Raw genomic sequence first — 15789 nt, 5'->3', positions numbered from 1 at the left:
TAAAATAGTAGAGAATTTATCTATATTCGCGAATACGTAATCCATTAACAAGTTATGGACTATATGCCATACCATGCACATGAATACTTGGAATATATCCTTTGATTAAATTATTTCGCAAAATTTTTTATAGATAACGAAGCTAAACTTAATCGTCTAAACAACACGGACTCATTAGAAATCCCTACATAATGATTAAAATCCCTGCCTTGTATTTCACAATGTTGCAATGTGCTAACCTAGTTAGTATGCACGTATTCATCGGACAGACGGAAATATAGTCATCCGCAAGAACAAATTTTCGATCAAATGAACATCAAGTGCTTATTTTGGTATACATTAACGGTACTCTATGAGCATTTAACGACACATATCTAACTCATGTGAAAGTGTATTTATTTTTAAGCTTTTCGTGACAGAATAAGTTATCCTTCTAAGGTGCAATTAACGTAGTTTTTGAGAACTTTTCAATTGTGATAGTTGAATTGTATACGTATCGTGGCAAGCGTTGCTTGTCTTGCTTAAATTCTAGAATAGTACAATTGCCCGACGAGTCATTGACATCAACGATGAAGAGAAACATTTATGACGCCAGCTACAGCGTATAAGGGATCGTTCGAACTGAACGAAACAGTCACTGAAATATGCTACCAATAGACAAACAACTTATGCAGTTGAACGATAAAATGCATGCAATATGTTGATGCGGTTTTGACCCAATTCGGTTTACTTACTCAGGAAATATTCGAAGCAATGAATTAGAACGTAATACCTTTCAAGCTATATTTTCAACAAATATCTTTTATTATTCTCATGCAAAAAAAAAAAAGTTGTTTTCTCGTCTTAATAAAAATAGAAAAATCAATCAGTAACAGTCGTTTTTAAAGCAAATTTCCGGAAACAGAATTGATAAAATCCTTACCGTTGGCGGCGATTATAAAAGAAGCCATCTTTCATTGTCAAGTTTTACCTGAATGGATTTTTGGAATGCCAATAGTTATCGCACAACGTTTTATACAAATATAGAACTTTGGTGGTTCAAGCTAATAGATGGCTCCATGTAAAGTTGCTTTTAATTTACGTTTATGCATCAAACTTTTCGTAACAGCTGAACAGAAGCTTTGAAGAAACAACCATAAAATGGGGAAATTTTTTTAAATTTTCACTTACTTTCATTTATTATATCTTACCCATAATAATAACATTTCTTATCTATAACAGATATTTTTAGCAATAACTGAGTAAATTCTAACAGAGAGCACATATTCACACATGATATACCATTGCAAAGCTTTGCTGCTTTCGAAGAAAAACGCAAGTACAATTATTGCCTGTTCGTTAATATAATAATTGCAGGGCTGTTATCTTAACAGCCATTGCTAGGAATGCTAAGTGCATGCGTATGCATTCTATAAAAAGCTTTTTGAAATAATGTTAAAAATTTTTTGTGCTAACGGTGCGTATACGCGATCATCACGCAATGCTAATTTAACAAAATGTAATCTACTATTACGCGTGATAGAAATTCGCATTGAAGTTTTATGTATGTGTTGGCTTTGATTTCATATCATTGTTCATGTGCAAAATAATTGAAATTGTCGACGATAAGCTTTTGTAATGGTATTGTAATGGGACACATACACATTTGCACTTACACATTTGATGAATGAACAAGTGTAATACTATGATTTTGGGTGTACGAAGTATTACAAAACAAGCTAGAAAATTACATTCGATATTTATCGAATCCGTTCTATCTACCCCATCTGCCTATTAAAACAGAACAATTTTATTGCACTTTATGAATAATGAGTAAAATATGTTTTCTTTTGGTTTTAAGAAGAGAGATAGATGTGTTTATCGCGCGTAATAGTGCGGATATGTTTTTGATCGATTTAGTCTAGTCCAGGCCACGCCTAGTTGAACTCAGCATTAGAAATATATAGTTAATATTGATCTATACTATATACAGGATCTGTGAAATTTTTTACAAGATTTTATTGTATAAATTTTACAAAATGAATATCTAAATGTAAATGAGAGAGCATACAATAAATTGGCAGTTAAGTTAAATGCACAATCGATGTTACATTAACATACCATAAATATTGCACTCATTTATGTTACTGAAACAGCAAAGCTTACTCACCGAACTATTTTCTTTTGATAAAGCTAAGCAATGCTGTCGCTTTTAAAGCGCTTGAATGTTCTTTTAGCTTATTTTATAACGTATAAAACATCCCAATCAAAAAAACACATGCAAAAAGCTTTCATAAGCGTAAGTTTTACAACTTTTAGCAGACATCAAACCCATGTGCCAAAAACAATATATTTATTACGAGATGGAACATTTCGCTAGCAAGCTGCCAAGAATTTTATAATATCTTATGAATTTATGAATCTTGACGGTGCATGCGAGTTTTTTAAGTCTAAACAATTACCTTTGGCCTACACTATCGCTATTCTCACAATACAATCCTTGATATTACAAGTAGTTCGCATAATGACACTTGGATGACAAGATTAGACAATTAGGCTTCCTGAGCTCCCAAAGCGTATTTGCTTTAAATCTGTGTCCATCGCAAAAGTGTGAAAAGGCGTAGATACATTAGTAATGTTTGCAGCCGTTCAATATGAGTTTCTACCGTGCAGGCGTAACCTCACGTGGCACACTAAGTCGGAATATGTGAGAGAATGCCACTCGTCATCCCTGTGGTATTTAATCCCAAATTGCAAGATGAATATAATAATCGATGATAGTTTTGTAAGTAGTTTCTCATCTTCATCGCACACCATACGCATGGCCCGTACCCTTAGTTAATTGGATCGTCGTGCTGTTGAAACGAAGATCGTGCGTTTGATTCCCGCATGGGGTCCTTTTACAGGGCAGTGTGATTCGCTTTGTTTATGCTTACATTAAAACCTCGAAATAACTACAATTCAACTTCCATTTTCGAATAAAATGTGCATTTGATTATCCCAATACATATACACATAATTGAGATGTTCATTAAAATTTGCTTCTCGACGGCCAAAATACCGTTCAAACTATATTCTCAATCATTTCAACGATTTTAAACGAGATCGGAAATAGATGATTACAACAGGAAATGTTAATGCAACCCTGTCGTTATGTCATAATGCCTGCAACTCCCAAAGGGACACTTCAGAGACCCTATAAATTATATATATTCTTGATCAGCATGAAATTCTGAATTGATAAAGCCATGTCTGTCCGTCTCTATGATGAATGTTGTTGAGACTCTTGAAATGAAGATATCGACTTTAAATTTGCTAGAATAGATTGGCATTGAAGATAGGCCAAATTGGTCCAAATTTCCCCATTTATTTTACGAAACTGTTAAAGTAGTACTGACCTGATTGTGGCAGCAACAAAATAAAAAAGGAAAACCTAATAAAATTGCATCGAAAAATATAAATCCATTTATATGTATGCCGGAAAGGTGTAAATTTAAAAGTATTCCACACACACACACACACACACATAGGCGAAAACTATTCAATCATTGTTATGCAGAACATCGAAGAGAAGGACACCAAGTTTGTAATGCTCCACATAAAATACAACATTTTGTGTGAAGGAAGGCAAACACTAAGAAAAGGATTAAATTTTTATAAAGAGAAAATAGTTGCATTCGGAAATTTGAATCAAAGCAAGCTGAAGGAAGTTAAACGGAAAATTGTTTATAGTATGCATTTGACGTCTTTAGGCCAGGGATGTACAAGTTGCTTTAATGTATTCAATACCGTTGAGACTCAATGCATGCATATCTGTATACACCAGCATACACACTCGAATGCAGATGGATAAATGAAATGGACAGGGAAAAATTGTGTGAGCATCAACGGAATTGTCATCAATAAAAATCGACCTGAGATTCATGGAACCTTCTCGCTTTAAGCATAGTCATCGTTGGACTTTTTTTTTTCTTGCTTGTCCTCCTTTTTTTTTTTATCGGCAAAATATATAACACACTCACTCACGTTTTTAAAATAGTTTTTTTTTTTTTTCAATTTTTTTCTTTATTTATCTTGTGACACACAAGAGAACGCCGACATGTTCATCAATTGAAAAATATTCAAAAACAAAAAAAAAAAAAAAAAAGCGTAAAAGTCGAGTAACCTACATGACTAATGGAAATCTAGCGTGCACAGCACATAAAACAAATCTCACGATGGTGCGAAGTAGAGAAAACAGTATAAAAAAAGAACGGATGACAGTGATACATATTAGCGTAAGTGATGAAAGTCGATTAAAGAACATGTAATAAAGTTATATTTGCCTTAAAGTATATTGCGGATATTTACGAATTCAAAATTGATACGCTTTCCATTTCAACTCAACTTTTTTTCGTTGTTTTTTTTGTATTGCGAAACATGATTGCATTAGCAGGACTTACAGGACTTATGTAGTAACATGGGAATGAATAAACAAAAGTGTTTACATAGAGAAGTTTGGCATATTGAAATTTTTTATTAAAAAATAATTTAAATCACATAAGTCTTTGATTTATTGAAAAGGAAAAAAAAAAAAAAAAGTGGAAGAAAAAATCACACAGTAAAAGCAAAGCGCATGTAATAATAAGTGAAACTGTTTTGTTTCAGTTACTTCGACATATTTAATTTTCTCTTTGATTGCAGTTGAAATTATTTATTGAAAGCAAAAACAAGCGGGCTACTGCCTAACATTAAACATCCTACATCGACCTACAGTCATTCATATAACGATTTTTCAAAATAAGCCTGTACTTGCCCAACGGCTGATGTAATGAATTTCGTTAGAATATCCCACAAATTTCGGCCTGTATACTCTAAGCAAATACACAAGTCCGTTAACTCGATCGACAAGTTTTCTGCTGCATTTATGACAATGCCTCCGCCTAATCTACACGCTATACCATAAACAGTTCGATTACAGCAATTATTGGCATAAGTCGATCTTCCATATGTTTTTAGATATGAAGAGCGCGAAACGAAGAATTCAGATCGCGTAATAAACCTGTCTTCAGAAGAACGAACTACAACTTACTGACAAAATTGTTAGCAGGATAAGATTGGAGCTTAGCCCAATCAATTATGAACTCATGCACTAACATATTTTATGAAAAGTTGTATAATACCTTGTCGCTCTGGGTTCCTGGTATCCTAGTCCGCTCTTCAGTCTTAACACCTCTCTGGTTTACGACGGGATTAAAAAGAAGTAAAAATCAAAGAAATAGGCTTTTTAAAGAGAACAAAAGGAAGTGGCTGTGCTTCGACAGAACACGGAATTTTAAAGTGGAGCAAACGGTGTTACATGAACTGCCTTCAAATGGTTAGAATGAACTTTAAGAAAAAACCGACGTTCTTCCATAAATTTGTTGATTCGAAAACGAAATCTGTTACGCTGTCTGTTCAGATGCACTATGACAATCTTAATGCGTCTGTATCACTTGATGTATCCACTTTGTTTGGAAAATATTTCGAAAAGTCGTATAGTCATACGATCTGAAATGTTGACTTATAGCTCTATATAGCGTATAGAAATATGATATCTTCTCTAGTACCGTCTTCACGGAAGACGAGGTCTTGAAGGTATTACACAGTCTACATTCCTCAGATGATATCTCCGCTTGCATCATTAAATATTGTGTCATACATCTTGCTAGACCTCTTCTGTTGCTTTTTAACGGATCACCTTCGAAGGGGGTATTTTTGAAAATTGGGAAGTGTAGTTACATTGCGCCACTCTACAAATATGTAGGCAGGGATAGTGTGGATAACTGAAAGGGAGGGGCGAAGCTCAGCGTTATTCCAAAACTCTTTGAACAGTAATTTGCGAATAGGCTAAAGCAGGTCTTATCATCAATAATTTCTAATCAAAAGTACCATTGCAGGGGAGTCGGTTAGGTTCTCTCGCTTTTTATTCTGTTTATGAACGTTCTCTCATCTGCTATTGATGAGTCCCATGTTAGGATGGGTGCGGAGGATGTGAAAGTCTTCCATTTAGCTAAAAACTTAACTCAGTTTTCTATTCTTAGGTCCGATTTGTGCAAGTGCCCACATTGTACTAGAACAGGAGTATTGCAAGAAACAAATTAATGCTAAGAGTTATGTTTTTTAAAAACAGCTTATTGATGGGAAAATATAATGGCCATTGGTACTAAGTGAGGTAGACTTCGATATTTCGAGACGGATCTCAAGATACTACGAGCTCATTAGAATGAAAATTGCGAGTTTTATCTACTCTCGCGGATATTATGTAAGAACTTTAACGAGCCGTCTAAGCAATTCTTACTGCTTGAGAAGAATGCTGTGATGAGGAGAAAGCTTCTCAATAACCGATCGGAGTGAGTGGTTGCCTTACAGTAGTAGTAATTCTCTTAGTTTCATTTAGTACTAGACTAACTTATACTTGAATTGCTGCTATCTATCTGTTAGATTGACTTAAGTGGCCTTAGGGAATTTTGGGGCTTCTCCATGAAAGTTTATGCATTGTCAACGTGGTTAGGTACATTTAAGTTCATTTACAATTGAATCTTCCTGTAAGATGCCACGATTCCTCTCTGTGAATTGTCCCTTTTTCCTCTACACTAGAATTTAGATGGGATGGTGTGAATTTAATTTCTTGATGTCTAAACTATAAGTTTCAATGCCATATCCTACTCTAAAAAATGGTATACTTATATACCTTTTTGATTTCCTCCTATAACAAGTTTAAGAGTGAATTTTTGTGGCTGCATTTTAGCCAATCGCTAACAAATAGATAGAGAAATAAATAAATTTAAAATTTAACGCTTTACACAAAATTGCTTGCCCAGAGAGATTAAAAATGTTAGGAAAAACTTTTACAGATTTTGTTATGTGAGAATAAATAATCAATGGCATAATATCTTCAATTTAAGCTAACTGTAAAACTCTTCAATTCACTTATTAGTTGAAACATATAGAGCTTCGTATTAGGCTTTGGACATATATAATCAATATTTTATATGAGCTTCTGCTTTTTTCGTCCTTTCAACTTATACTACTGCCAACAATGTTACGGTCTTACAACTGTGATCATCAAAATGAACAAAATTTATCCCAGGACAACTGGTGAAATAGTTTTTGCAAAATTAACAAAACAAAAAAAAAACCATTACCGTTTATATACATATATCTTCAGATGGAAGTGTTTTTTCACATTTTTTCATAAAATATTTCCGATATGTTTTAATCGCATAGTTGTAATCCTATATATGATGCGGCCTAAAAATACACCTATATAATTCAAATTCCTTATAGTTAAGTTACTAAGGTACAACTTTTATCTTAAAATATGAAAAATTAGACCTTGTCGCCACGAACAGGATTATTTGTCATAAGACTCTTTTTATGAGTTGCGATTCAAAAAACCAGTCTATGTGGCCCAAACTCGGTAAGTTCAACATTGATGGCAAATTATTATTATGATTGAATATTCCACAAGAAGTGAAAATTACAAAGTTTCACTTTCCGTAGATAATGGGTTCAAAGAAATGCATTGTCCGATCCAAAGTTTTCACATCAATTTAAAACGCCGATACGATATTGTTAATAAACGATTTTTGTCGCGAAATTTTAAAATTTACATTATTTTTTGTATGGGGGAGTTGTCGGAAAAGTGGTTCAATCAGAATCATTTATTATAGCGATTGTCCTTGGGCCAAAGCACGTCTGTGCAGCATAGTTCATCAAAATCGCGACCTCTTGATTGAACATAAGATTATATGGAAGACATTAGACGGACAGACAATCTTAGGTAGATCAGTTTACTAAAAAGTGAGCCTGTTGTAAATCCCTCCTGGTATTACCTGTACCGCAATTAAATATTTTACCTCACAAGACACATTATATTTACCTGATTTGGTTAAAATAATTTAAAAACTTTGATCTATGACTAATACAAAAATTAATTCACAAAATTTATCCGGGCCAACGGACAGGGTTAAATTGTTGCAGAAAATAATTTTCAATCAATTGTCTCTGTTAAGATTTTCTTAATGCTTGTAACTATACTGCGAATAGCGTAGAGTGCAATAAACTAAAATTTTTTGTACATGATTTTTAGAAAATCCATTTTTACCTTCCATTTCTTTGCTTATTTAACGGTAAAAATAAATATATGAAAACACTTTACCTCTATTTCGTGAGTTTTCCTTTAATTTCTAAAGTTTGGATTTTACGTTTCTCTATGTTACATAAAGATAAGCAAGCCTTCAGAATACAAAATAACTTTGAAAGTCAGTAACGTGCACAAAATGGTTAATGTTAGGTAGCTAAAAAATTTGTTACCGGTTTCACACGTTGCTATAATGCTAATCAATAATTTTTCGATGCGTTTACGAAGCATATAATGTTTTCTAACAGCATCAATGAGTTCATAGGTTCATTTTATTGGAACAATTCAAAAAAATTAATTATTCGATTTGACAAAATGTATGTAAAATGTATGTAGCGAAATTCAACTAAGTCCGTCCACAGGCTTTTTTCGGAATTTAAAAAAACCAAGCTCTCTCTCTCTCTCTCTCTCTCTCTCTCTCTCTCTCTCTCTCTCTCCATCTATCTATCTATCTATCTATCTATCTACCTCTTTATTTCTTATTTTTCTTGCATATAATATAATCAGTAAAAACTTTCTCAGTTACCTAAAGAAGAGCTTGCATGTTTTAAGAAAAACTTTACATAAGTTTCAAGTTCCAATATCTATCTAAGCGGAAGTAGGAAGGAAGAAAGGCAAAAGATTGAGTTTATATACGGCGTGGAGCGAATCATTGATTACCTATGACACTTTGCAAATTAATCTATGCACTTATGTTATATACATACAATGGCATTGAACCAATATAAATCCGTCATGGGCATCCTCCAGCCTGATTGAAATGATTTGTCAACTCAGATATGCCCGACTTGAGCGAATTTCTGGTAGATAGTTTTAAAGGTCGCGTACGAGATGTAAAACTAAGCAAACTTCCAATCACCAGTGAAAGTATTGAGAAAAGCCAGAAACAGCAATAAACAGAAAAATGAAAGTGTATTACATATTCCTTTTTGGAAAATTCGGAACACTTTTTTAAATTTGTTCTTCTACAAAATGATGGCAGTCAGTCTAGGGGGTGGAGAAGTATTTTTTTGATTTTCAAGAAGATTTATTGAAATATTTATGTATTGTTTTTCAAGCTTTGATTTCTTAATTTACTTTTTCTTTCTCTCTCTCCCTCTCTCTCTCTCTCTCTCACTCTCGCTCTTTCTCTCTTTCTCTCTCTCTCTCTCTCTCTCTTTCTGCCTAATCATAATAAGCACATAAATATTAAAACAAAAAATATATTTTTTTTTTATTTGTTAAATTATTTGCGTTTAATTTTGTATATATTTCCGTTTTGGCTGCTTTTCAATTTTTTATTGTTGATATTTCACCGCATGCGGTGTTAGAATTACGGATAAGTCCTTTTGGCACTGTCACAAGCAATTATACTTCATTTCCGTATGTGTAACAAGTTGACAAGTGTTAGTAAAATTTCAAAATGACGTGGTTTCACTCTCATAAAATTAATTTATTGACACGAAAGCATATTCTAATGGAGAAAATTGTCCCTCTCTTGAATCGTGGAAATATTATAAAATCAATGTTTATCCCCCAGTTCGATAAATTTTTTTGTTTGCTTTTTTTCTCTATTATTGCTTTAGACTATCCAGATTTATTTTTTGAAAAATATTTTTTATACTTTACATCACTTGCGATGTGAGGGTATATTAAGTTTGTGCGGATGTATGCAACACCAAAAAGGACTTGGGTTAAACATAACTTTTTCCTATACTAATCTATTCAGAATCATATTCTGAATTGAGTTAAGCTTGTCCGTCCGATTGTGTAACGTTTTTTCTTGTATTCAAACTACAAGTCGTAAATTTTTAAAAAATTTCGATGAAATTGGTTAGACTGACATGTTGTGGACTAGCAGCTTACTCTATTGACGATGGTTCGGGGCGCACCATCTTTTCGACAACTTCCCCTATAACGCCTTATAAGGCGTATAAGGAAAAGTTGATCTTTGGATATATATATAGGATGATGTAGGGTATTTAACCCTACCTGGGCCTCGCCGCTATATACTGGTTTTGCTTCTTTTAATTGAAAAAAGCACCTACTTCAAGAGGATGGTAAAAGATATTTTACTTAAACTGTTGCCCATTGCTAGCAGTAAACTTAAGAGAGAGAGAGAGAGAGGGCACACCGATGTGTTAGTGTCTATTTCATAAGCGTTCTTCTCACAGGTGATAATTGATTGAAATTTATGTTAATCATAAGAAGCACTAACGAACGTTTTCACACTGAAAAATTAGTGCACTTTTCTTTTTAAGAAATTGTTTTTCACTTGAGTTGCAACAGTTGCTGCGGGCACCTTGAATATTTGGCTTTAGTCTCTTTGTTAAATGCTTGTCTAATTCGTATCATCGTTTTTTGCACATCGTCCATCATCTGCTGTCCGTCACGATGCCGTCGCGCCCGTTTTCATGTTAAGTGGAAAAAGAAACGCTACCCAAGTTTGGCGGAGTTGATTCAGACCTTCAAAAAAAGTATTCGTTTCAGCGTTACGTATAAATATAGATGGGACTATGATTAAGAGAACAATTGGTTTGTATAGCATGTAAAGGAGATTCCATGCATTACTTTGCAAAAGAGTAGATTTGTTAATAACGTCAAACGCAATGTATATATGATGTACCACACAATAGGAAGAAAGGAACACAAAAATGAGTTTGAAATTATTTTAATCCCAGGTTTGAATATTTTCAGTTTCCTGCTTTGTTTAACTATGCATTCATGGACTGTTAATAATTTGGCGTATTTTTGTAAAACTTTTACTCCCTAAAGCTTTCAAACCAACTTCACCTTTATTCATACATAGACATAAACGCAAACACATTTCAAAATTCCAATTTATTCCCTACAATAATAAACGTTCGTTTGCGTTGAGGGCAAATGAATTTTAACTGAAAATAGCAGACGAAAATAATGAAAACTCACTACTACACATATGAAAATTCTTCGCGTTAATTGAGGGCAACGAAAGTAATAAGATTAAAATGTATATACATTCTACCGCACATTATGACCAGCATGAAATCACAGATAATTTATGATTTAATAAGTTCTACAATAGTAGCTGTTATGGCTATCGCATGTGGAGCGCATATGTAGGCATTTGAAAAGCATGTGTATAGATTTGCCAGTACGCGTATTATGCTGGTCCTTTTAACTATTCAATGCATCGGTCAATAATTTACGGGACTCAGAAAATCAGTTCAATTCTTCTTACCGATTTTGATGACTTGACACAAAGTTTCAAGTTCTCAAGACGTTTACCAATCGCTTGATTTTCCGCAACGACCTTATCGCTTGATCGAAAACTGTTTTTCTAGATCTTCCTTTTAAAACTTGCAAAAAAATAATAGTTGCTGAGTAAAATAGTGAATGCACGAAAACACCCAAGTAAAAGGAGAAAAGAAAAAGGCAGTTGCACTCAGTTTACGCTTCGGACTGCGGACTTGTGCTCCGACCAAATTGGCCTATCTTTAATGCCAATCTATTCTAACATATTTAAAGTCGATATCTTCATTTCAAGAGGCTCAACAACATTTACCGCACAGACGGGCAGACATGGCTTTATCAATTCAGAATTTTATGCTGATCAGGAATATATATAATTTATAGGGTCTCTGAAGTGTCCTTTTGGGTGCTGCATGCATTATGACATTATGACAGCATCCAATACACAGTTCAACTTACATTTGCGATGAGAAAAGAGCCATCTGATCTGTTTAAATTGATTGATTCATTCTTAATATACGCTCTTCTCATCGCGTACGAGAATAATTTTTTCTTTTTCCGGAAGCTACTTAATATCTTTCACATGATGCTCTATGCAGGAATCTGATTACAAGAGATGGGATGAGAGACGACTGTAAGATCGCCTTACTACCTTACCTTACCTATAACGCTTACTATCTTCTAAACTTATCATAATTAAAATTAGTTTCACTTTATACGATCGATCTCTTTAAAATACATATATAACCTTGTGTTGGACGGAGGAAAATTGCCACAACACTTTTCAATTCAATGCTTACTTTAAACGGTATTCTTTTGGCTAAATAAACGGAATGTTACAATAAATGATAAAAAGACTACGCATATTACGTTCACGCTAAGCAAGGTGTCTTGTCCTTTGCTATTTTTGCATGACAACAGCGTCCGTTACGAAGAAGTTTGAAAAGAATCTTAACTGAAGGTTGACATGGCGAAGGTTGAAATGCATTTTGTACAAAAGTATTTTTCGACCTATTATTCGCATTCCAATATTCTCAAAAGAAAAAAGGGAAAGAAAATCAATAAAAAAAATTTAAGATTTTCCATTTCCATTTTAAGATAATATAAATAAACGTCACTGAATTTACTCAGTGTAACTTGTAAACAATAGCATAAGGAAGACATGATATTTTGATTTGATAGTGAGATTTTGATAGATATGAAATTTTTGTAGAACAACTTCTACGGAATTGTTTCTTAGAAGCGCCTTCTTTGATAAAGTTGATCACGGGAATTATTGACCGCTTATTAGCCAAGAAAAATGGATAGCATGTTTATATGTTTACATATGTAAGCATCTGATAGATGCTCTGATAGTAAAACCATTGTTTATTCATATGACTGAGTATCTAGCTACCTGCGTTTACTATGAAATTCCAGTCAAAGCGTTTGTATACCTCATCATTTAAATTTAATTTCCATATTAAACTTACATATGAAATTATGATGAATATTATGTAGGGAAATATTGAGGATGAAATACTCACCGAACATTTGCCAGCGTATGCCGTCGATTCTTCAAGTAGCGACTGTGATACTTTTGTAAATCACCGATTGAGCCCTGTTCGGCTTGCATTTTGCTGGCAGGCAATAACTGCGAACTGGACGATTGCGGAACCCCAAGTGCTGAGGTCAGTGATGAAATTAAACGATTTTGATGATGAGCACCAATAGTAGCACTGACAGTTGCTGCACTAATACTACTGCTATTATTCGTGTTACTACCTGTGGAAGCTAAGGTATCACTTGAATTAGCAGCATAGCTGGTGGCACCGGAAGTTAAGATAATGCGTGACCAGCCCGCCTTATGTTGTTTACGAAATTTGAGCTTAATGCGGGGCGACGGTGTAGATGTATTAAAGTCTTGTGTTGTACAACCGGCAGTGGTCGCTGAGAGTGAGGTGCAACTCTCACTGCTACCACTAGGATTGGTGGTATAAGGTAATAGTTGATCAAGTTGCGGTCGTTCAGAAGAAGACTCTGTGTAGTCGTCGTCTCGACCAGTGCTATGTTGGCGATTAAATAATTGTTCAGACTCTTCTTCTTCTTTGATATGGGGTAAAGGTGAGGTCTGCGGTGGACAGCAGCAACGCGGTGGTGTAGTACCCGCTGCGGCTGTAGCTACTGCAACTGCCGTTGACGCAGTGCTAACTATGGTTGACGCTATTGTACCAGTAGCTAATATAGTAGTTTCGCTCGCTTTAGAAGGCGGAACAATTGGAGAAGGCTGTGTCGCGGTACCGGTAGCTGTTGCCGACAGCAATGAGGTTGTGGTGGAGAGTAATGAACTAGCAGAAGCCGAACCTGCGGCTATTTGTACAACAGCTGCCGTTGGCGATATGCTTGTATCACTGAGTGTTTCAGGCTCTGCTTTGCGAGGTAAAATGCCCGATGCTAGAGTAGCGGTTGCGATATCAACCGCACTCAGCTGTGGTGCTTCCAAGTCTTCCTCTTCGTCGTTTATTAAAGTTTTTAATGATATAGGAGTAGTAGCTGAAGTGTTTATAGTGTCAGCCAAAGAATGTTTCTTTAGTGATGCAGCTGCTGCAGCAAGGAAAGATTCATCAACGTCGGGTAAGTCACTGGATTTTCTTGAATGCTTACGGGATTTTATTTCACAAGTATTGCCGTTTGGGCTGTGCAAGGTAGGCGTGTGTGGGGGACTTGTAGCGGGGGCTGCTGAGCCGCTGCCCCCGCGACAAGGAAGGCAACAGCGAAACACTGTGCTACTAAAACACTTTGTTGTCTTAGATTTACGTCGTTTTCCAATAATACCACCAAGCGCACGTTTACTGAGAGTGTTGGAATTCGCGACGGATGGCAAAGAAATGCAGCTACCGTTGCCAAAGCTCTGCGAATTGGCATTAACTACACTTGGTAAACTATTGCGGTAACTTCCACTATTCGAACTACTGAGGAGACTAAGGGGTCCGCTGATGCGCTATAAAAACATAAATAAATTTAAATAAGCAATACTATATAAATACGCTAACGTAAAATATACAAAAAAAAAAAAAAAAAACTATTTTATCTAAAATGAAAGCTAAGCTCTACACCTTAACCTTTCCGCCTTGAGATTTATTTGAGTAATCATTGTTTTGCGGCTGATTACCGGGTTGTTGTTCTGTTTTTTGTGCACCATTTTTCAATATTTTTGTACTTGAAATTTTCGCTAAACGCATATTCAGATAATTTTATTTTTCAAAAATATTTATTTATTTATTTTTTTTTTTTCTATATATTCACATACACATAATATAAAAACTTCTAAGTAATTTGGTGACAGTTGTATTCAATTTCTATTCGCCGACATACATAAGCGCATAATGTTTAAGAAATTAGAAATTTGGCATCGAGTTTAGAGTCTACTGGGTAGTTGGCGATACAACGAAAATCTGAAAAGAAAAAACGAAATGTACACAAAATCAAATCAACTCCGATAGAAAGCTAATTAAAATTACTTATATAGAATTTAGATATACATGTATATATACGTAATTATTTTAATTATCAGTGATTATCAGTATTAAGCTAACAGCTTCTATCTGTTTGCTAATCATGGATCTTCCATCGAATGCATGCATTACGGAAATTTCCGTAAAGAATATCGCTTCAATAGGCAAAGACGAAATCGAGTGATCATATTAAGTCCAGTAAAAAAGTTTATTACTTTCGTGGACTTATTGTGAAAAAAGTACAACTACTACAGTTTGACGCCGCCCATCATTGAATGCTCTTTACCGCTTCACTTAATACAATTATTCATATAACGACATTTCAAAATAAGGCTTCGTATGAGAAGTGGTAGAGAGAGTGGTACAATGCGCACCATTGATGATAGTATTCATCTTCGGGACGGTGTAGCAAATTTCATCGAAATATCTATAGAAGGATTAAGAATCGATTTAGAATCGCTTTTATCTATATAATAACTATATGGATCTGTCTCAAGTCATTCTAGGTGTTGCATAAATGCGGAGAATATACCCATGGGCCACAAGTGATAGGTAAAGGGTTCTTATATATGAATGAATAAGTATCAACGTACATAAAACAATTTCTTTCAGGTTCTTTAAAAACAACATAAAAGCGTGCCAGCGCTTAAAAGACTATGTTTGACTTCTTGAGGTCTCTTACATCGCGCCAACTCAATTCACAATTTTTTAGTACAGCGATCTACAAATTTTCTGACAAAATAACTCAAAATCTATCCAATGTTGTAAGATTTTTTCGAAAAATTGATTCAAAAGTAATTAAGAACATTATAGTCGGACAAGACGAACTATTAGATATCCTACACCATTTCGTCTAATGCAGTTATTCCCGGGCTTTGGTAATAATACACTAAAAGCTATATATTATTTTTATGCAAACGCATACCCTTTCATGAATGTCCG

At 34.5% G+C, this 15789-nt stretch overlaps 1 protein-coding gene across 4 annotated transcripts in view; it reads right to left on the bottom strand.

Moving 5' to 3' along the window:
- Positions 1-15789, bottom strand: part of LOC119644694 (cAMP-specific 3',5'-cyclic phosphodiesterase) — a 390657-nt gene that overhangs the window by 262388 nt on the left and 112480 nt on the right. For 3 of the 4 annotated variants that reach the window (XM_038044384.1, XM_038044386.1, XM_038044387.1), the window contains exons 2-3: positions 14449-14787; positions 12880-14333 (exon numbers count right to left, since the gene is read on the bottom strand). In XM_038044384.1, the coding sequence (XP_037900312.1) occupies positions 12880-14333; positions 14449-14574 (1580 nt within the window). In that variant the 5' untranslated portion in view covers positions 14575-14787. The remainder of the gene's footprint in view (positions 1-12879; positions 14334-14448; positions 14788-15789) is intronic. The other variant, XM_038044385.1, reaches the window with a different exon arrangement.

This window comes from Glossina fuscipes, unplaced genomic scaffold (genome assembly GCF_014805625.2).
Source record: "Glossina fuscipes isolate IAEA_lab_2018 unplaced genomic scaffold, Yale_Gfus_2 0, whole genome shotgun sequence".
Classification (NCBI taxonomy): domain Eukaryota; kingdom Metazoa; phylum Arthropoda; class Insecta; order Diptera; family Glossinidae; genus Glossina; species Glossina fuscipes.
This window is presented reverse-complemented; position numbering and strand designations above follow the sequence as displayed.